Source organism: Alligator sinensis, unplaced genomic scaffold (assembly GCF_000455745.1).
Source record: "Alligator sinensis unplaced genomic scaffold, ASM45574v1 scaffold451_1, whole genome shotgun sequence".
In the NCBI taxonomy this organism is placed as follows: domain Eukaryota; kingdom Metazoa; phylum Chordata; order Crocodylia; family Alligatoridae; genus Alligator; species Alligator sinensis.
Window position 1 is genome coordinate 2,438,850 of NW_005842097.1, and position 22,402 is coordinate 2,461,251.

At 41.6% G+C, this 22,402-nt stretch overlaps 1 protein-coding gene across 1 annotated transcript in view; it reads right to left on the reverse strand.

Annotated features, from left to right (window-relative positions):
* GRM7 (glutamate metabotropic receptor 7) overlaps positions 1-10,758 on the reverse strand; it is a 176,644-nt gene extending 165,886 nt beyond the window's left edge. The window contains exons 1-3 of the mRNA XM_006024157.3: positions 10,659-10,758; positions 9,352-9,552; positions 609-748 (exon numbers count right to left, since the gene is read on the reverse strand). Coding sequence (XP_006024219.1) covers positions 609-748; positions 9,352-9,552; positions 10,659-10,758 — 441 coding nt within the window. The remainder of the gene's footprint in view (positions 1-608; positions 749-9,351; positions 9,553-10,658) is intronic.
* Positions 10,759-22,402: the final 11,644 nt, after the last annotated feature.

Genomic DNA, 22,402 nt, shown 5'->3' on the forward strand with positions numbered 1-22,402 from the left:
TATATATATATATATATATAGGTGGGTAGTTCTTTCTTAAAAGACACAAAAAAATGAAGAAAAAGCGACTCATGTGCCACAGATGAAAAAGTTGACTTTACAGATGCAAACAAGAGTCATGGTCATTCTTTTACATAGTGACATTAGCTTGCCTATTCTTACCTTTCAATTACGTAAGGATTGGTCTCATACGTAAGAAACGCCTCATCCCTAAATGCATAAAAATAACCCTTGGGATATATGAGCAGCTAAAAAATCCATTTCATTTGCACCAAGTTGGAGATGTTCAGAGCAATTTGCATTTTGAAACCTGAAAACCCAGCAGTTTCAAGTAACTCTCCATTATAGGGAACAAGGCCACCGTCCTGGTTAGCAGCTAGAGTTCAGATATGCAAAAGAAAAAAAAACAGTCTGCATGGTCATCAGAACTCAGTTTTAATCAGTGCAGATTGGACACTAGGTGAGAACATGCTGCATACAGGGCAACAGAGAATGGTGCAGAAAAAATTACGTCCACATAAAAAAGGTAACAGAGGTCCCAGCCCTATTTTCTGCTGGGTTACTCCACTCCGTGGAAAATGAGGAAGCAAAGAGGAAATTGGACTTACATTAAGCTGTAGGTCATCTGTCCACTGGCCAACCAGACGATAACCTGGGGCGCTGGTGTTTGTTGTGTGGTACTGAAAGATGTCGTAGCGCCCTGGTGCATCCCCGTTTTTATTAAACATCACTGGAGTGCCAGCACTGCCTGAGGAAGGAAGCGAGACAGACAAACAAACAAACAAAATGCCAAAGCTTTACAATACTCGTTTTATTTGTTTGGTCATGGCTGGAAGCTCTCGGATTGGCATCACAGCTCAGGCAGAGGCCATCCATCATTACAGAAGTGTAAATGGGCACTTTACGACATCATAGGACACCATTTGGGACAGTGTTATAATCCTATCCCTCTTTCTGTGATTAACTATCAAGACCTATAGCCTTTGGCTTAAAAGAAAAAAAAGCCCATAAAATAACATCTGTCTTCACTCTCACCCTGCACATAGCAAGAAAGATGAGAAGAGCTTTGCTCTTCCCCTCTCTTTTTTTCCCTCTCTCTGCGCTAAGGGAGTTGGTTAGTGAAAACTAGGCCTGTGAATGGAACCTCTAAGTGATTCCCCTCCACCCCCTCCAAAAATATTCCATCTGCTTCTGAGAGATACTGCCGTCAGAAGACAGCCCAGGTCTTGTGAGTCTTGACGGGCATCCAGAAATAGCTCCCTCCTCCACAATATGTTCTTATTCCAGTAATCAGCATGCAATTGGGATGGAAAAGAGCAGAGCAAACTATAGGGAAACTGCTCATAATCTCTCCTTGTATTCTCCCTCGTTTAGACTTGAGGACATTGATACTTGCTGTTCTCAGGTAGCCTAGTCATGAACAGCTTTGGGATGGATTCTGGACCCACTCCTGTGACTTATATTAGGTAGAGGAGCTTGGTAGAGAGTCGTAGCACCAGAGCTACAGAGCCCAGAACTCGCTTGATGCATCGGGGGGCCAAAGTGCAACATGCTCAGCTATGTTTACTGCTGTTAAGATCCAGAGTGGTGGCCTGGTACAGCCTGCTTGCTAGTTGCATCATTTATTTCAGATGTCCTACGGTCTGACCATGCACCCCTTAGTCAGCTCTGCGTAAATATTAGATAAGCTTCCCTCTGGACTTCTGAGTTTATAATTTTCTTCTCCTGAATAGGCACTTTGTTGGGCAGTGGGATTGACCACCAGCCCCCTCCTCTTAGCACATCCATTGCCAGTACATAAAAGGGGGAAACTAGACACATTTCATATGATAGGGAGATGACAGGCTGAATTTTGATGCCTTTTTATTACATTAGAAATGATTTATTGGAAAGAAAACTCTAGCCAGGAAATCTGCATTCTAGATAGTAGCACTGTAGCACTGATTCAGATGCAAGGCTCCTTCTTACATGGGTATTCAAAGAGACATATTTTTTTTTATATAGGACTAGGGGAAAAATCTCAAAGACAGCATTTATTTCAAGATGCATAAAAATACGATTCAGTGGGGTACAGCGCTATTGTGTCAAGACTGAAGATCATGACAATGCACTAGTATATCTATATTCAAAACTTCCTCCTACTACAGAACTTTTTTTCCCTTGAAGCAATGAAAAAATCTATCCTGTTGTAGCACTGAGCTTTAGTTACGGCTTTCTTCAGAATTCCCATTCTTCATTGAATCCCAGTATGTGAAAGAAGATTTGAAGGAGTGAATTAGCATAGTTTCCAAATTCTAACCCTGGTAAATTATTTCTCGTCTATTCTACAGTTCCTCTGAGATCAGACATAGATTAAGTTCAAAGGCTGGTACAGAAAATCTTCCACTGAAATCTCTCTTTTCTTGCCCCCTCTGGGTACTACGTAGATATTTAATTGTCATTCCAGATTAATGCAGCCAGAATACATTTACAGTGGGAAAACATTTCTTAGGTGAAGAAGGAGGAGGGGTTACAATTCCTAGGCTCCTTCTGAAAGTCACCACAGGTAGTAAATCACCAGACTAACATGACTATCTCTCTGCAAACAGTAAATGTGATTCATCATGACTTTTAAGAGTGTGTATCATTAGCAAACTATGCTTTGTCACAGCTGACAAAGGATTGGATCTAGGAAGCTGTTTGCCTTGGGTAGTGGCAGCAGCAGTTGGCATGCTTGCACTGACTCTTAGTTGGCACCTGGATCCAGTCCTTTACTTGTGGCCTCCCCCCACCCACCCCCATATACACTATGGTAATTCAGATGGATCTGGACTTCCAGAAGGCATCATCAACCTTTGTAGTTATAGTCATCGGACCCAATCAAAGGAACAACATGTACATGAACAAATGGATGGTTTTTTACACACTAAGGGGAAGGTTCATAGCCGATGCAAATTATCCTGACTCCAATGAAGTCAATTAAACCATGACATCTTGTATCACCTGAGGTTACACCCTGGAAATCGGAGAGTAATGCAGACAGCTATCTGACTGCATACAGACATCTACATGCAGGCATCTATATGCTCATTTTTTGCTTAAGTAGATGAGGGGTGAACTTGGTAAGTGGAACATTAGTGGTAAGATTAAAAGTTGCCTTAAAAAAAGGAAAGGATTTTTAAATGTCATATACCCAGATGAGCAGGATACCTGTTTTTTAAATGGAATCTAGAAATCAAATGATGGCAGCCCTGGTGAGAATGCATTGGGGAGGAAGGGAGGTGGGAACCCTCACTATGTGCAGTAAGTAGCAAAGAAGTGGCAAATTTGAGTGCCTGCAGATGATAATGGTGATAGTGAGCCATTAACTCTACTGAAAGTATTCAACGCCTTCCGGACTATAGCCCTGTACAACAAACACAGCTTGCTGAGCTTGCTATGGAGAATGCTTATTGTTATGGGAGTACGTATAAAAGAGGGACGTTGGTAGATGTGGAAATAGTCAATGTGCTAGCGGATGGTGCTCAGGAGTCTGCAGTTTCTGGGTTTTGCAAGAATAATAAAACCTTTTGTTGTGCCCTTCAAATGGCTTCCTTTATGTAGCTCTTTAATATCTCTCCTGCTCAACAGGAGTAGTAACTGCTGTTGGTGCTTACTCCCTGGGTCTCTGATTCAGGAAGGCACTTGAGACTGTGCTTCTAATTAAGCAGACACTAGAGTGCTTTTTCTGAATCTGGGGCTGGATGCATCATGCCTGCTCATGATTTCTATATGCATAATTCCTGCAGACATCATATCTGCCACTTCCCTACCTACACAGTGTTGTTTTAATCTCCCGAAGTGTCATGCACTATACTTCATGTCATAACTAATAACATCACTTAAATGTGATTACCTATTAATATGTGTTTACCTTTAAGTTACACTTTTCTTAAAATGTATTTGAACAGCATAAATATATATCTGGGTTGTTTGTTGTTGGGTTTTTTTTTGTTTGTTTTGTTTTTTTTTATTTTTTACCAGGCATATCCTCATTTCTACTTTTAAATTTATTTGAAAATCTATACCCCACCACACACAAAATTGTGAGTGACTTTCTTGGGGGGAGTGAGAGTAAGCTACTCAATGTCTGCCGAACGGCAGACAGTTATGATCATGTTGGATCCCACATAAAAAACTCTCTGGCCATGTCCAAACAAGTAGTGCTTGGAGTGGGGGGGTTGACCCCTGGATATCCAGGGCTCAAAAAACCTGCAGGGAAAAAGAAAGTGGAGCAGTGCACGCTCAGAACTGGACCCTGGCTGCCCAGATCCACACTCCGGCGGCCAGCCAGGCTTCTAGAGGCAGAATTGCCATTGCTGCAGTCCTGGGAAGCCCCCAGGACTCCAGGTAAGGCTGCTGAGGCCAGCCCAGTGCTCGCCCCAGCCTCCCCTCCTCCACCCAGGGTAATTTGCCATGTGCCACAAGGTGTGCCACCGCCAGTTGTCCTTGGGGAACCAAATGTCCATGCTCACATGGATGCAGCCCCTGAGTTGACTGGCTTTTTGAAAGTGGAGTAACTGGTTTGGCATAATAAATACAAACCCTCTGGTTTTTAGTCAGTTTTCAATCCTGATGGGTTTTGTGACTGCATGTTTTGGCGCACAGTGTTCATCATGTGACTTCTGGGGTGTGTTTTTAAACTGCTACAGCATTTTATTCTGTGTTCTCTATCTGATTTCCTAATGCAAACTATGAAAATATCTAACAGGGGCACTTGCAAAACCTGCAGGCTGAAACATATTATTAATATTTGCCTAGCCAATGTGATGTATTATTTTTATTCTTCTAATTATGATAACAGGTTAGCAGGATCTTTCTGGGTATTTAAAGCTGACATAAATTTAATTTTGTCCTCTTTCAGTAAACATAGTAAGAGTTAGTTTCTCCACATTTCTAAAAAGCAACTTAGAAACCTAGCAACATTCTCCTTCCTGTAGCTGCCTGAACATTCAGTAATGTTATGAAATATTAATTCATCTTCAGTTCCCAACGAATAAGTTATACTCTCACTAGACATGCTGTACATGATGCCTCTTCACATGAAGAACTCATTTGAAAAAAGACACGATTTATTTGATTTTGTAGGATTCTGTCTCTTAATCACCACAAGAAACTCATCAAGAAGGGAACTGAATTAATAAGAGAAGGGTAGGGTGCTTGATAAATGTGACTATCTAAGGTGTTTCTTTATGACTCAGTTCAGAGTCACTGCAGTTCTGACAAGGACCTGCAGAGTTCATGGAAAAAGCATCCCTCATTTTTTCAGGTCATCAGGAAAGAATACCATCACTGCACTGTGAGATTAATATTCAGAATCTCACTGCATCGGGTTTTTTCTGCTCTCAAGATTGTAAGACAATATTGGAATTCATACTGAGCTCCTACTACAAATTCACAGTCTCTACTCATTAAAAGATTGCTTGAGCTCTTGCTTCATGAACGTCATGATCTTTGTAGGGGAGGAAAGAAAAAAAATGAAGCAAGGAAAGGGAAGATGATTTTGTCTGCATGGTTAAAAGTACATCTATTTGCACCCCTGCTATACAAATCAGGATCAGAAGATCATAGATGTAAGGTGCATGAGAAGGCATTTCCTACATTTATAATATAGAAACAGGAATCATGTTACACTATTCTCTGTTTTCATTATGAACCTCATTACAGAAATGAGAATGTGAGACCTTAATGCGATATAAGCCAAATGGTAGCATTTAGCTATTGACCCTCACAGGAGCAGTATAGAACTAAACTTCTCTAGGAAGAAGCCCCAGGACACACTAAACAACCTAGGCTGTATCTGTCTTTGGATAGGGTCGCCCAACTGCTTCTTTCCTACCATCTTTGGGATGTCAAACCACTAGAGGCATGCCTGGGGATCACTCCCCAAGCACAGGAAAACACCGTGCCACCTGTGAATGGGTTCCACATGCCTTCTCTTTGATTTCCTCATTCCTGTGCACTTGTCATAATCTTGCTTCAACATACCTATTTGGTGAACTGCAATAATGTGTGTGACATTCCCCACTCCTAAATCACAGGATGGACTGAACGTGGTGACAGCAATTCTGACTACTCACCCTACCACTCGTGGCTCCTTGAGGCTGAGCAACTGAGGTTGGGTCACACGAATGACAAAACAAATGTACAGCTCAAGCCATCCATCGTTTTTGCAGCTCAGACCCTTATGGTCTCAAAGGGGTATGTTTTACAAGGAATGGGACATTACTTATAGGAAGACAGGGTTCCCAAAATCCCTTCTACAAAACCTGGGCCCACCCTGTTACTACTATGGACGTGCCTGTGATTGCTTTCGACTCTGGTGAAAGAATGTTTTAGATTACTGCGCTTTTAACACACCTGCAATATTGTATATGAGGCAGAGGCTCAATGTGGAAAGGGAACAGAGCCCCCAGAATCTCACCAGAGCCATGGCACAGTGACAATAACAGGAAACTTTGCAGCTCTGTGTGAAAACACATATAAATAGTTCTTTGCGAATACAACAAGGGAAAAGTAAACTCTCATAAGGATAATACATCTTAAAGGAAACTTATTTGTGCTCTCTCTGTGCCCGTCCCTCCTCAGCAATATTGTCTAGGACTAAGCATAAGTAGCTAAGCAATAACTGATGCAAATTTGTCTAAAAATTCCAAAATGCACTTTATCTTCTACATCTCTCTGTCAAATGCAAAGCAACGGCAGTTTCTTTGGGCCCCACGCTGCTTATGAGCTGACCGTTACAAAGGAAGAAAACAACACCATGTGGTTTATGTGACCAATTGTAATACGAGGGAAAAATAATCTTGCAAAATATCAGTCCAGTAAATTCTGGACAGGAAATTGAGGGCACTGTAATCTAGTTGTGAGCGGGCTATGAGCAGGAAATGAGGCAAAATTCACTAAATAGTTTAGTTCCTGCTAGTTATTAAAATGATTGAATGGGCATTCAACCTCTCTACTTTCCAAGAACCTCCCTATCACCTTTGGAGATGAACATGAATCATCTGCTAAATGCCAGATTAGTAAATGCACATAAATATTGTGTTTCTTTTATTATTATAGTGTTTTATCTTAGTAAGTTTCTATTCTCTTTCCAAAATCAGTAAGATAAGATTTTATTCCTGAGGTTACTAGTTCAGCAATATTTTGCCTCTAACAATAGCCAGCAAAGGAGGTGGGGCCAGGAGGGGGAGGAGTTGGGGTATCTCCTATAATATACTTTACTAGTTGTGCAATGCTTTACTTGAGAGAGAAAAAAAATCCCTTTCTGTTACCTAAGGTGTCCAAGTCAGATCATGAGGTCTAGGATTTTTTTCCTCATCTGAATGTTACAGCCCATTTGTGTCTCCTCTGCATGTATCTATTAGTCTGCAAACTGCTATAGAGAGGGAAGGCGATTAGCATTTTCAAATACTTAGGGGTGCCTGTACACGTTTGGGAAGGCTGCTCTGACATGCTGTAATTATGGTGCGTTGGAGCAGACTCAGCGAATCAAGTCTGCTGGATTGTGCTAATTAGCACACACCAGCCAGCCTCCGCGCCTTGTGTATCAGCATCCTGGCACTTCAAAACAGTGGCAGGGGCACTTCAACTAAAACTCTTTCAACAAGCTTTAGTTAAAGCACCCCCGCCACCATTTTGCATCATGGGGACGCTAATACACAAGACACTGTGGGCGCTTTAATTAGAGGGGCTCTCGGACCCACTCTAATTAAAGCTTCCCCTCCACCCCCATGACCCCTGGAGCACATGTAAAAATGCCTAATGTTAATCACCTCCATCCATATTTAGACAACTAAACCAGATCCCAACCCAGCAAAGGTTAACACCAGAGTTAATATGCATTACAAATGCCCTCTGTGCATAGAGCTATTATAGCCCTCAATTATGTGGGTTTTGCTCTTTTCTCAAGTTCTCACAGCTTGTGCATTTATATATGAGGGCCCTGGGTTCAATATCCCATGTGTTGTCCAATAAAAGACTGTCACAAAAACACTCAGGCGCATGCAAAATATAAAGAATCTGTGTAATGTCACTGGAGTTAATAAAGTCTGATTTTCAAAGATGCAGAAACTCTGCATTTATGTAACAATGAGAGTGGTGCCTCCTGTTTGACTCTTCCAGACATCACTGCCTAGTGAGACCTATGTGTGTATTTAGATGTGTGACTTTGGATTCCCAGATTTGACAATGTGAGCCTGGGTCTCAGGCTTGCAGAGTGCTGAGACAGAGCATTTAAAAAGCTCCTGTTACAGATATTAACAAAGTTTATGAGGAGGAAATAATGGCAGATTGCTTGTAAGGCTAACTTCTGTGAGTGTTTAGCTGTTATGGCTCTGGGGCTGGTCCCACATGAATCTCCCCCATGTATGTTAATGAAGCAAATAAACTTTCAATAAAATTCACAGGGATGAGGAAATCCTGCTATAGCATCTCAGCCAAATTCACACAATCTTGAAGGGGGAAGCATAAATGAAAGCCCTTTGCCATACACTATCAGCAAGAGGCAATATTAAAGCTGTCACACCCAGACTTAGGACTAATGAAGATCACTTTTATTTGGTGGCTGAAGCCCAAATGGCTGTGGAGATGTAAACTAACATCATCTCATCTTCAGATATAGCTGTCAACTGTTTGTGCTTATGCGCTATGGACCTTCTGGAGGACTGGAGCAATTTTTACCCTAGGACATTCTGCTTAGTGAGCCCAAGTCACTAGCTTTGAAACCTGCAAATAAGCCTGACCCTTTGACTGGCTGTCTCATCCTTGTGCATGTGACAAGCAGGCTAGATCCCGTATACGGAGTCTCGCTTTGTTTTTTTTCCAACTAGGGGAAATGAAATAGATATATATATAAAATGGGTGATGGGCTGAAAAATTACTTGATAAATGCCAAATTCAAACTGAATTATATATAGATCTATTTATCTATCTAATTAAGTTTGAATTTGGCATTTGTCAAGTAATTTTTCAGCCCATCACCCATTTTTGCCAATAAGAGCAAATCTTGGGCTTATGAAAACAATTTAGTGGCTTCATATTAATTCCCACATGTGCCCACCTGAAAATGGTTACACCACATCAATCCCAATAAAAAAACCCAGGCTTAGTCAGACAGAATGCTGTAAGTCTGAAATTATATCATTTTTCTCTTCTTCAAGCAAAGCAACACAAAATCTTCAAGCAGATGTTAAACAGGAACTACATAAAAATGGCAACTCCGCTCATTCAGGAATCTAGGGAAACCACATCCATAGTCTAGACACAAAATAAATTCCCAACTTTTATGTGGCCCGGGAGTTCTGGGACAGTGTCTCTCTTTGCACTCACCGTTGAAGTTAACGCTGCGTATGTACTTCAGCAGCTTCTTGCCTCCTGCTTGCTCCATCTCCGGACAAACTCCTGGGTAATCAGGACAAAGATCCTTGTTCATATGATGGAGGGCATGAGCCATGGCATACACAGCATCAATCACAAACTGAACTTTCCCCTCTTGCTCATAATGGGAGTCCTTTCCAATTCTCTCCTGCCCTGCACAGGAAAACAAACAGACACACATGCACAAACACACACACACAAAGAGAAGGATGGTGAGGTACAGAATTCTCCTGGTGCCAAATACAAGCCTATCCACTTTGAGCAGTCTTAAAGAAATGAAGGTATTCAGTCAGTATGGTGCAGTTTGGGGCGGTTTTTTGTTCTGTTTTCTTCTCTTTTGTTAAGATCATGGCTGCGGTATTCTTTCTTTTAATTATTTTATAATCAAATGGAAAAAAAAATATATATATTCTCAGTTCTTGAAACTGTAACCTTAAACTTTAAACCTTTCATATTTTTGACACAAAAACCACAGAGGCAAACCTTATTCATAAGCACATAAACTATAACCACTGGGAACCATCTCCAAAGAGACAAACAGTATCGTCTGCACCACAAATAAGTCTCTGACTGAAGAAAGGTTTTTTTTTTTCAACAAAGCACAGCTGGTATTATAAAGTTGGATGTGACATACTGCCTTTCAAATCTCAGCCTCTAATTGAAAGGCACAGGCAGACTGAAGAAGAATCATTGCTGATACAACCTAAAGGATGCTCAGGAGAATTCACTTATATGCCGACTGTTAATGTCATCTGAGGCAGCAAAGTATGCTTACATTAATGATGAACCCCTCTTTTCCTCCTCTTGTAGGGAGTAAAGGGTCCTTCATATGCCATCAAAATATTTTTGCAAAATAAGGGCTTAGCATAAGGATTCCAAAACACTGCAGTCTATTGCTCTCACTAAAATACCACCAAGGCGGGGGGGAGGGGGAGACGGATGGGGGACCAGTAATGTTAAAAAAATTATTACTTCTAATGTTTAATTATTTATTATATGTATTATACTAGCATTAAAACAGAGACCTCCTTTAGCATGTTAGGTGCTGCATACATTCTGCCTCAGACAACTTGCACTTCAAATGGGCAAGGCAGAAATAAGCCAAGGGAGGTACAGGGAACTGAGGCAGAGATAGATTTTAAGGTCTATTTATACTGCATCTGTGACACCCAAAACTCACCTCCCAGAGTAGATGTGTACCCACTTGTTCCCACTCTACAAATAACAGAAATGAGACAGTGAAGCTGCCCTGAGGATACTTTCAACTGGCACTCTCAAGAACACTGTTTCCAAGTGAGATTGAGCATGATGGTAGAAGATACCCTCAGGGGGCATGTCCCCATATGCAGGGGTATGCATTTTCCGTAGCACAAATAGCAGCAGTACATATTTGTGTTGCTCCTTTGTGCCCTAGGGCACACGCTTCCATGCACACTCTGGCACATACCTAATTGTCCTGGGTGGGGTAGGGGAGGCTGGGACCAACAACTGTGCTGGACCCAGCAGCCTTAACTGGGAGCCTCCTGGGGCAGCAGAGGCACCAATCTGACTGCACGGAGCCTGGCTGGCAGCCAGAATATGGTTCTGGACGGCCAGGCTCTGTTTCCGGTGGCGCGTGCTGCTGCCGCATGCACCACACCTTTTTTTTGACACTGGGTTCTCCCAGTGTCAAATTTTGGCACTGCACTGCAGATTAGCAGCATGGGAAATGGTTACACATGCACCACGTGTGGTTTGCAGCATTTCAAACAGGTTTGAGGCACCACCGACTGCATGTGTGCACTCCTCTGGACATACCCAGGTTGTCTTTCCTACCTTATATCTAGTGTGGTATACAGGGAGTGGGAGGAGGTAGGTGGGCGTATTTTTTGGCACTGCTCTTCAGAGCACTGGGGTAGTACTAGAGAAATGCCCAAAAGAAATCTGAAGGAGAGACAAAATCAAACTAAAAAATTCTGAGTACTAGTCCAATGCCTTAACCTTTCCTCTTCTTTAACAGTAGCAAACTGTAATGAGTAAATAGTATGCAGTTATGAAACAAAAAACAGTGCTTTTTAATCCAAAATACATAAGATCAAAACTAAGATGAGTAAAAAAACAGAAATATATTCACCCAACATATTATATGATTAATACAGATCACATTTATTACAAGATTAAGTCAATGAATACTATCTGACTGTCACTAAACAAAAACAGTAGGTATATGTACACACACACATATATACATACATACACCCCCAACACACACACACACACACACACACACACAAATATGATATATAAGGGAGAGTGTTGTCTGTGGGGGAAGCAAAACAGTATTATGTTCCAAGTCTCTTGGGTTTTATTTCCAGATCTTTCAAGTCTAACTTTTTGTTTAATATTGGGCAAGCAACACCTGCAGCATTCAATGTGTCCAGCTGCAAAATGTGTGATTATACTCACCTATCTCACCAGGGCTTTGTGAAACATAATTACTGGTTGTTAAGTGTTCCAGGATGCTTTGTAGGAAGCTATAGAAGTCCAGTATATTTTTAACAGCTGGAACTTCGCAAGCCACTTATTCAGTTATCTACTAGACAAAACCTTTTTTCAACCTTAGGTCAGCAACACACAAGTCCTTGACTTCAGGAAAGCCGACTTTGACAAGCTCAGGAGGCTTGTCAGTGAGGCCCTAAGGGACCGTGACCACAGGGAGAGGGGAGTTCAAGAGGAGTGGTTGCTCCTCAAGGGAGCGATCCTCAATGCACAAACTAAGTCTATTCCATCTCGGAGGAAAGGCAGCAAGAGGGCACAGCAGCCCCCCTGGCTCTCCAGGGACCTAGCAGATCTCCTGAGGCTAAAAAGAAAGGCCTACAAAGGATGGAGGATGGGAGTCACCTCCAAGGAGGATCATTCTGCACTGGTCCGGTCCTGTAGGGAGCAGACCAGGAAAGCCAAGGCTGCAACTGAACTCCAGCTAGCTTTGAGCATCAAGGACAATAAGAAGTCCTTTTTCAGATATGTGGGGAGCCGGAGGAAAAGCAGAGGCAACATTGGACCCCTGCTGAGCCAGATGGGGCAACTGACAACTGACGCCCAGGAAAAAGCCAACCTATTAAATAGGTACTTTGCGTCAGTCTTTCATCAGTCCCATGGGACGCCCATGCCCGCTACAGGGCCGGGAAGTCCGGGTGAGGGTGATCCCCTGCCCTCCCTTAATGCTGACTTTCTGAAGGAACATCTTGAGAAGCTGGATACCTTCAAGTCAGCCAGCCCTGACAATCTTCCCCCCAGGGTACTCAAGGAGCTGGCAAGGATCATAGCCCAGCCTCTAGCACGGATCTTTGAAAACTCTTGGCGCTCTGGTGTAGTGCCCGAAGACTGGAAGAAGGCCAATGTGGTGCCTATCTTCAAGAAAGGGAGGAAAGTGGATCCGGCTAACTATAGGCCCATCAGCCTGACTTCTATCCCGGGGAAGATCTTAGAAAAGTTTATTAAAGAGGCCATCCTTAATGGACTGGCCGACGCCAACATCTTAAGGGATAGCCAGCACGGGTTTGTTGCGGGTAGGTCTTGCTTGACCAATCTCATTTCCTTCTACGACCAGGTGACCTATCACCTGGACAAGGGAGAAGAGATTGATGTCATATATCTTGACTTCAAAAAAGCCTTCGATCTGGTGTCCCATGATCGCCTCTTGGAGAAACTGGCCAATTGTCGCCTTGGGTCCTCCACGATCCACTGGCTGGAAAATTGGCTCCGGGGTCGGACCCAGAGGGTAGTAATCGATGGAAGTCACTCATCGTGGTGTCCTGTGACCAGTGGGGTCCCCCAAGGCTCTGTCCTTGGACCCATACTGTTCAACATCTTCATTAATGATGTGGACACTGGAGTCAGAAGCGATCGCTATGTTGGCTAGCACTATGGAAGAAAGAGACTTGGGGGTCGTCATTGACCACAAGATGAACATGAGCCTGCAGTGCGATGCGGCGGCTAGTAAAGCGACCAAAACACTGGCTTGCATCCATAGATGCTTCTCAAGCAAATCCCGGGACGTCATTCTCCCCCTGTACTCGGCCTTAGTGAGGCCGCAGCTGGAGTACTGTGTCCAGTTTTGGGCTCCACAATTCAAAAAGGATGTGGAGAAGCTTGAGAGAGTCCAGAAAAGAGCCACACGCATGATCAGAGGTCAGGGAAGCAGACCCTACGATGACAGGCTGAGAGCCCTGGGGCTCTTTAGCCTGAAAAAGCGCAGGCTCAGGGGTGATCTGATGGCCACCTACAAGTTTATCAGGGGTGACCACCAGTATCTGGGGGAACGTTTGTTCACCAGAGCGCCCCAAGGGATGACGAGGTTGAATGGTCACAAACTACTTCAAGATGGTTTCAGGCTGGACATAAGGAAGAACTTCTTTACTGTCCGAGCCCCCAAGGTCTGGAACAGCCTGCCACCGGAGGTGGTTCAAGCGCCTTCATTGAACACCTTCAAGATGAAACTGGATGCTTATCTTGCTGGGATCCTGTGACCCCAGCTGACTTCCTGCCCTTTGGGCTGGGGGCTGGACTCAATGATCTTCCGAGGTCCCTTCCAGCCCTGATGTCTATGAAATCCATGAATTCAGCAGCCATAAATGGTCCTGATCATGAAAAGAGCTCAGTGAAACCAGATCCCAGCAACAATTCTCAAAATAACCTGAAAACTAATAATTTAGGATTGGGGCTTAAGAGAAGAAAATACTAATTCTATCATCTTCAATTTGAAAGAGGCACTAATGGTGAAGCCATTCAGCAATTGTGCTTAAATCCACTGATACCAGGAGGAAAAAAAATCACCCTGGTAATAAGTTTTGGTGAGAAGAATGAGTTCCCCATTTGTACGTTTCTGCTCAAATCACATTCTTACATATTCACTTGTTACATTAACTATATACTGGAACCATACAGGGTTAGTGAAGCAGTTTTTACCACAATAGAGCCATTTTCTTGGCTTTGGACTCCAGATAATTCGAGCTACTGAGGCAGCTCTAATCAAGCAGGAACGATATGTTCTTGTCATTCTCCTATTCAGTGCTCATCTTTTCTATTAAGTCTGTAAGTTCTTGGGACAGGAACTCTCGAACATTGTATTTGCCCAGCATCTGATACACCTGGGACCCCTTTTTTGATTGGCTGACAAGTACCACAACAATACTAGTAACCTATCATTAATTTCAGATTCACGGGTTTGTAGAAATCAATATATCCAGGCAAAATCCTTTTGTTTTCCTCACTTCTGTACAGGCAGCAGGGGGTGAGGGAAACACTGAAAGGCTGACATGTGACATTACTTAAACATCAATTATGTTCACAGCCAATCCATAGTTTAAAGACAAGAACAATGAATAAATAAAAAGGTAGAGGACTGCAAATGAAAAAATCATGAATAAACACAATGAAGAAGATCACAAAGGGAGCCCTTGTATATCTAGCAAATTATTTGTAGTGACCTATTCACTCAGCTTTTTCTCTGGCCAACAAATATGCATTTCCTCCACATACACTTTCAGTTATGTGGAATTTGTTTTACTTGTTGCTTCACTAAGTGCTAAACAGCAAAGCTCCAATCCATCCAATCTGGATAACACAATTTAAGAAATTCTCTGGCACAGTTACAATTCAGAACTAAACTAGCAACACCAAATTCCTTGCAAATAATTCAGCAGGGTAAAATGGGTTCCAGGTTTTGAAGATTTACCTACTGTCCTTTTTTATCACTCCACTCTCCTTTCATTGATTACAGACCATATTACATTTTCAGACACCAAGGAGGAAAATGCTTTTAAGTGCCCTTAGCTGAGCTACATAACCAAATAAGTAATGCAATGGAAAGGGATGCCAAGGGAAGCAATCTTAAAATTGAAACTCTGAACACAAACAATACTGATTAAGCATATTGAGTGCTAGAAGCATATGTGACCAATACAGAGGAGGGGGGGAGGGAAATCTTTAGCAGCTAAGATATTAGTGGAAGAAGACAGAGCAAAAATCCATGAAACAAAGCTGCACTAACAATGTGAAGATCTGAAAATAATAAAATACAATCAATAATAAAATATGTTTCAGAAAACCTGGTGGAACTTTTTGAATACCTATGTATCCCATATGGTCCAAACTTATAGAGCTACTCATACATAACAGCATGTGCATCACTGCGTGTGCAGCTTTTGCATACAAGTTCATCTGTTGATGGAAGGTTGAGTGGCATTTTAACAGGAAATAGGCACATCTTTGGGATACATTTTCAAATCTAAGGTCTATTCTGAAATGCCCACCGCATCAGCAGAACAATAATTTATACTTATGTAGACCTGCTTCCATTCATTTTATAGTAAATGACCTTTAAAATGTAGCTGCTGTACATTTTGATCCACACATATATATGGTTTAGGCATGAGAGAGAGAAACACAGCTTGAAAAGATTTGCACTTTTTTGTTAGTAACAAAGCACAACTTAGAAAAGACCCCATTGTTCACAACAGCATGGTCAAGACTTTTATTTAGTCCCCAAAATTCAAGGTCTGTACTACAGGAACAAATACAGAGTGAAAAAAAATACAGTAGAAATGCAGAAAGAAGTACAAGATGAGCGCATCTACACATTGCCATATGGAGATGTTGCTACGGCACCTTTTGGAAGTACTAAAGCACGGTGCAGTATAGGTGGTCACTGTGCTGTGTGTGTGGCGCACGGTTAAATTTCGCCGCTACATCACTCTAGCTGTGCGCTATACCCGGGGAGTGTGCCACTACGGTGACATTGCTGGTGCTCATGTGTACAGACACGTGACTGCTGCGTCACCACAGCGCACCATATGACGATGTAGGGTGACGTATAGGCACACCCAATGAATACTTTTTATACAGCTAAATGGCCATTTGAAATGTTCAGCTTTCAGAAGTCACAGTGACCTTACCATGTAGTCTAACATGTTATGTTACTTAATGTAACACAGGTAACTCATACATAAATGATACCGCTGTGTGTTCAAATTGCTTGTTCAAATGGAAACTTTGCTCCAACTGGAAAAAAATCTCGCAAGTTCATGAAGAATTTTGTAGTGATGCAGTAGCAAAGGTACAAACACCTGCAGTTGCTTTTGTTTTATTAATGCTTTAGGCTTAAAACCACAACAAAATATATCATACTTTTTTTTAACGAAAGAGCCTATATAATTAGTGCCAATTGGTGCCATTGTTGGCGCTATAGGCATGTAAGAAAAAGTCTGAAGGAACAGGGAGCCTGAAATACTCTGCCTCTCATACAGCCAGTCCCCCTACTTCTAGGTTAGCACTTGAAGGAAACAAGAATGCTTGCATTAGTGGCTGGAAAACTACCTTCAAATACTCACAACACTTCCCAGATAATGTTCATAAATATTACAAGTTATAATAATGTTACTACTTAAGACAGTTTGGGGCAGCCCTGCGATTTTTTTCAAATTGTATTTGTTGTTGTTTTGTTGTCTTGTCTTATTGCCAGTAATAACTCAGGCACAGAAATAAAGGTAGAAAATATCTTCCATTTTTGTATCAAAAGTGTGTACAGTCATGAGGAAATACTTTTCGTATTTTAAAGTCACTTATACAATTTCACATGTTCATTTCTCATTCAAGGATAGTTTCCACTTTGAGATGAAAATAAGCTCATTCTTCTTTGCTTATAAAAAGCCCTGGATGATGCTGACTGCTACCTCAGATAAAAATGTTATTGGAAGATGTTACTGGTGCTCCTTCCATATCGAAGGCTCTTAGTCTCATGGCACAATTCCAAGGAAAAATTTCAAATTCTCTGAGAGAAAAAAAATTGACATCTAATTGCTGTTAGTAGACAATATTTATTGCCCCCAGTGCTGCGTGCTGTCATTTAACTTGTGAAGTGAAACAAACAAAAATAAATAAAATTAAATAAAATTGCACAGGCCAGTAAGTGGAAGTCCAGCTCAAATACTTAGCGATAGTCAAAAGAGTGATGGCAAAACCTAATGAGCTCAAAAGAGCAAAGAGGTATTGAAGGCTAAGTAAATAGGACAATTAAGAAGGGATATTGATTAAAAAAAAGACACAGCCAACATATTCCTAAGCTTGTATTTATTTGAATTTTTCTGTAGCAAGAAGGATAAATTCAAAATGATAAAAGCAGAAGCTGACCAAACACTTATGCCACATTTTTACATATGGCCATGTAGAAGATCTGGTTTTAAAAACATTGTTTAAAAAAAAAAAAAAGAATTTAGGAAAAATATGACACATTGAAGACCATGAGATTGAATGCCTACAGATATTTATACAACTTTTACTCTACAGTGAATTAAAGAGCATTGTTGATGATTATGAAATAGGATCTCAACCAGACCTCTGTAGCTAAAGGTTGCTGGCTGTAACAAGATGCTATATAAAGTTGAAAGTGGAGAAAATGAGTTGAAATCTTCAGAATTAAAGTCCATCACAGACAACACAAAAACTGAAAGCTATGTTCAGAGATCCACACATGGAAACTATTAAAATTCTACCAAGGAAACTCTTGGGTAAATTAGCTTATTAATGAGGGAGCAAAAGGGTTACTTTGAAATTATCTTTAACACGTATTCTTCAAATAAAAATTGTTCCGGACTAAACGCTGTGTTTTTCTAGTTTACCCTCAGCCCTATCTCCAGCATCAAGTTTACAGATTCTATCCTTTCTTATACCCCTTATACAAGAGGGCTAAGCAAAAGTAGTTAAGCAAAAGTTTCCTCCTGCTTCCTGAAGTAAATTTGCAATACATGTTTTGCAAATACTATTGTTAAATGCACTCAGAAAAAAACAAAAGGTATTAGAGTATTTACAAATACCTATTACCTTATTGAAACTTCAACATCTCACAGGACGTGCCCACCTGCAATGCTGACTGCACAGTTGTTACTGCACGGTCATTAAGTACTTGCGTACACAAGTACTAAACGACTGCGCCCTAACGCGCAGTAGCATCCCCGAATGTCTTTTTGGTGATGCTGACTGCGCAGTAGCTCATTACTACTGTGCTTCATGCCATGTGATGCTACTGTGCTTAATAACGAGCTTTTGAGCAGTAGTAAGGAGGTAGTGTGCAGTCAGCGTCTCTTGTAGATGTGGCCACAGGTTGGTAAATACTCTGATAAGTAGTCTTCTTGAATTCAAAACTAAAAAGTATTATGACGCCCTTGGAGAATCTCAGAAGAATGAAGCTGAGAACCAAGGGACAAGCTCAAAGAAAGCAACACAGCTGTCCAGCTGCCAGACTATGAAAATACAGACAGAATTAAATAGAAGTCCAACTTCCACCATGATACTGAAGCTGTTGTTTTTTCTATCACATGCCTGATTTGGGTTTTGTTTCCCCTCGCTCTGACCTGATTTAGAGACCTTTCTGTGGTCATGTACCAACATTATTTCCTTTGCTGATGCAACGGCTGATGGTTCAGACATACGCACAAAACATGGCTGGAAGAGAACGCAGTCTTGTGTTTTGGGATATTAAATGGAGTATCTAAGTAAAGCAGGAGAAGCAGGAAACACAATAGCAATTTTGGGATCAAGAATATGACTCACTTTCTAAAACTGCTTCTGCAAGCGTTGACAAAATGTTTTATCTCACCTCCCCCTAAGGTCTCAGGTGCTCACCACTGTGCTACCTATGAAAAGAGTAGGAAGGATGTGATTCTCCTATTAGTTTCATGCTGATTAGGCATGCAAGGCACGAGTATAATAAACCTGGAACATAGAAGAGGGGAAAGGAAAACAGTGCACTGGGAATGCAAAGAGATACAAGGTCTCTTGTATAAACAGCTCCAGAGATTGTAGAAATGGAACAGTGGTTTAAGGGCTGTCGATCTTTTTTGTCTTCATAATAGCAACATACCATGTCTTCCATAAAAGATTAACTGATTACATGATTTCTAAGCCTTCTCTTTCTCAAGCCTGCTTTCTCAGTTTCAAATTTTTCTTATCTAATCTTTGGTTAATCCTGATCATCATGCACTTCAGTGGGACACAACATGCAGCAATATAATACAGGATACCATTTTTATGGCAGACACTTTTTTGTCTGCTGGATAAATATCAAAACCTTATTTCGCTTTTGCTTCAACTAGATTAATTTGGGACAATCTTGAGGGAGATTTAATTAATTTCTAAAGGGAACATCCAACAATAAGACTTCAAAAACAGTCAGAAAATAGTAAGGTTATTGAAGAATTTATTAGCGATTATTAAAAGTTACTTAAAAATTGCAGAACAATTATGATACTAAATAGTCATAGCTTCTGTAAACAAGCATTCAATAGTTTAAGTGCTGATAGAAACAGCACTTAAACTACTGAATGCTTGTTTACCGAAGCTAAATGCATTCTCTACATAGGTTTGTCAGTCCAGCAAACTGGTATTTTGGTAACATATCGTATCTAAACGCTTTAGAAAGGTGAAGGAATGAGGTTGGATAATTTATTTCTTTTTGTTTTTAGTTGAATACATTCACTTTTGAAATGCTATGAAGAGACTGAAGAGTAAATACTGCAGATTAATTAGTTCAAAATACAAGCCTCTTTGCAACATAATCCACATAACAACATAGGATCCCATAACAAAACTGCATAATAGAACTCACATGCCAAGATAATCTAAAATAAAAGGGGCCTACAAACTTGACATGGAAAGCCCTCACTTCACCTACCTGGAAAAGCTGAGGTGAACAGGCAAACTTTCAAATTACACTTGAAAGTCAACAAATGTCTTCACACCAAAGGAGGCAATTTCAATATAATGTGTGCTGCTTTCTGAATTGGAATAGGGATAGCAGTTTCAGCTGGGGCAGTAATGTAACTCAGGGAAATGGAGAAAGAATAGCTTACCAAAGTCTACTCCCCCAAATTTGTGGCTTAATTATAAAAACTGAATAAGCCTCTCCTCTAATTTGTTCTGCAGGCAACCTTCAACATCAGACTATATCTCCATGCTACTCTGACTCTAATAAGTAGAAAGAACTTCATATTCTGAGACAAATTTGGGAATCACAATGATTGTTGGTTGCAGGCATGCCTTTTCGAGTGCTGAGTTTGTAGTAGACAGAGGAAACGTACAGTATCTGAAACAATAAACATCAAGAATCTAAGTCTCCTCTAACATTGGCATAAATCATGAATAATTCTATTGAAATAAATGGAAAACTGTTACAGACAGGCTCTAACTTTGCCTAATCAGATTAACTATCTCTAACCAGGCCCAAAGAACCCAGCTCAAACTCAGCTTTACAATATATTCATCACTAGAATGGCAAAAAAATGACCTGTGCTATAACAGACCTTCACAGATCACTAATAAGGTTCAAAATTAAGAGAATATAAAGACTATTATGGGATCAGTAGCACTGATTCTCTTTGGAACTACATTATTCTGTAATATGGTCATAAAGATGCTTCTGAGTGTCACTGTATATCATCATCTTTAACTTACATCCTCTGGGTCAAACTCACCTCCCTACACCATAAGACATTGAAAGTGGACACCTCGCGGCTCTGTGTGCAGACTAACAATGCAAGAGAATGGAATCTCGTATGCCCCACAAACTCAATGCTGCAGAAAGGTAAAAAAAACTCAAAGCAGTTGTAGATCTGAGGTGGGTGAAAACACAAGGGCCACCTATACACATGCTCAGGGGTGTGTGCGTGTGGGGGGGAGGGGGGGGCGTTAATTAGAGTGGTTCCCAGACAGCCGCTCTAATTAAAAAAAACTCACTGTCATGTGTAGTAAGCCTCTGTGCACTTCATAATGGCCGCGGGACGTTTTATCTAAAGCTCGTTCAATGAGGTTTAGATAAAGCACCCCCCTGCAGCCATTTTGAAACACACAGGGGCTTAATATACACGACAGTGAGGCAATTCTGGAGTTTGATTTAGAATGTGAAGAAGCACGTCTATAGGCACTCAAAGTCTCCTTCATGAAGCACAGATTGTTACCAGCCTTTGCTCAAGCCTCTGATCTGGTGTGGCATGCACAAAGCTATGCTGACATGAGCTCTGAAGGAGGTTTGACTTCAGTTCTTTGGGCCATATTTTTTTTCAGTTATGATTAAACTGCATCGCATCAACTTCTGCTCATAGTCACATGCATAATAATTATAAATAGGAAAACCAGCTTACATACTTGCTCACAGTGACAGCCCATGGAATATCCAATGCATCCTGTAAAAACACTGGTAGAAGCCAAAAAGTGTCATAACCACTATATTGTTGGTTGTTAATGGACTCAATGGATGTGTTTACATGTTCATTAATGCACAGTAGTGACTGCATATTTAGTTTAGTACTTGCTTAATGAGTAGGTCTATGGTCAGGGGCAGTGCAACGGGCAGCAGGAAGGCAACCACCAGGACCAGGATGGGGTCCAGCATCTGGCAGTCTTCCTTCATGGAGTCTACTGCCCTGGCCACAAGTATACCCTGCTCCCACAAGGCTTCAACATGGTCCCGCTCCAGGGACAAGAATGCACCCCAAATTCCCTCTCCACCTGGTCTCGCGCATCCTCATGGGCAATGTCTTCCACCTGCCACATGTCCTGGTGGGTGATGTCCTCTGCTTGCAACCTGTCCCAGCATGTTATGTCCTCCACCCGCCACATCTGTGCATCTCCAAGCCAGTCCTCTGCAGCCATCACCAGCTGGTCCAGGAGGAGGGCCCAGTCCTGGGTTCACCTTCTGCAGAGCTGGCTCATCTGCAGGGCCCCAGCCATGGGCTGTGGTGACCCTGAGGCCACATCCTGGCTGCCAGCTAGAGCCTCTCCATGAATGCAGCTGCAGGGCCTGCAGAGCTATGAGAAAGAAGATGTTTGTGAGTTTGCAACATTTCTGAGATAAGATGCTCTGTACCAGGGCCCCACGCACTTCTCGGTCTCAGATCGGGGGTTGTGTGTGCACAGGTGCCCAGGGACCATGGTAAGTTGGCCAGGCAGGCCCGGGCCCACAAAACCACCA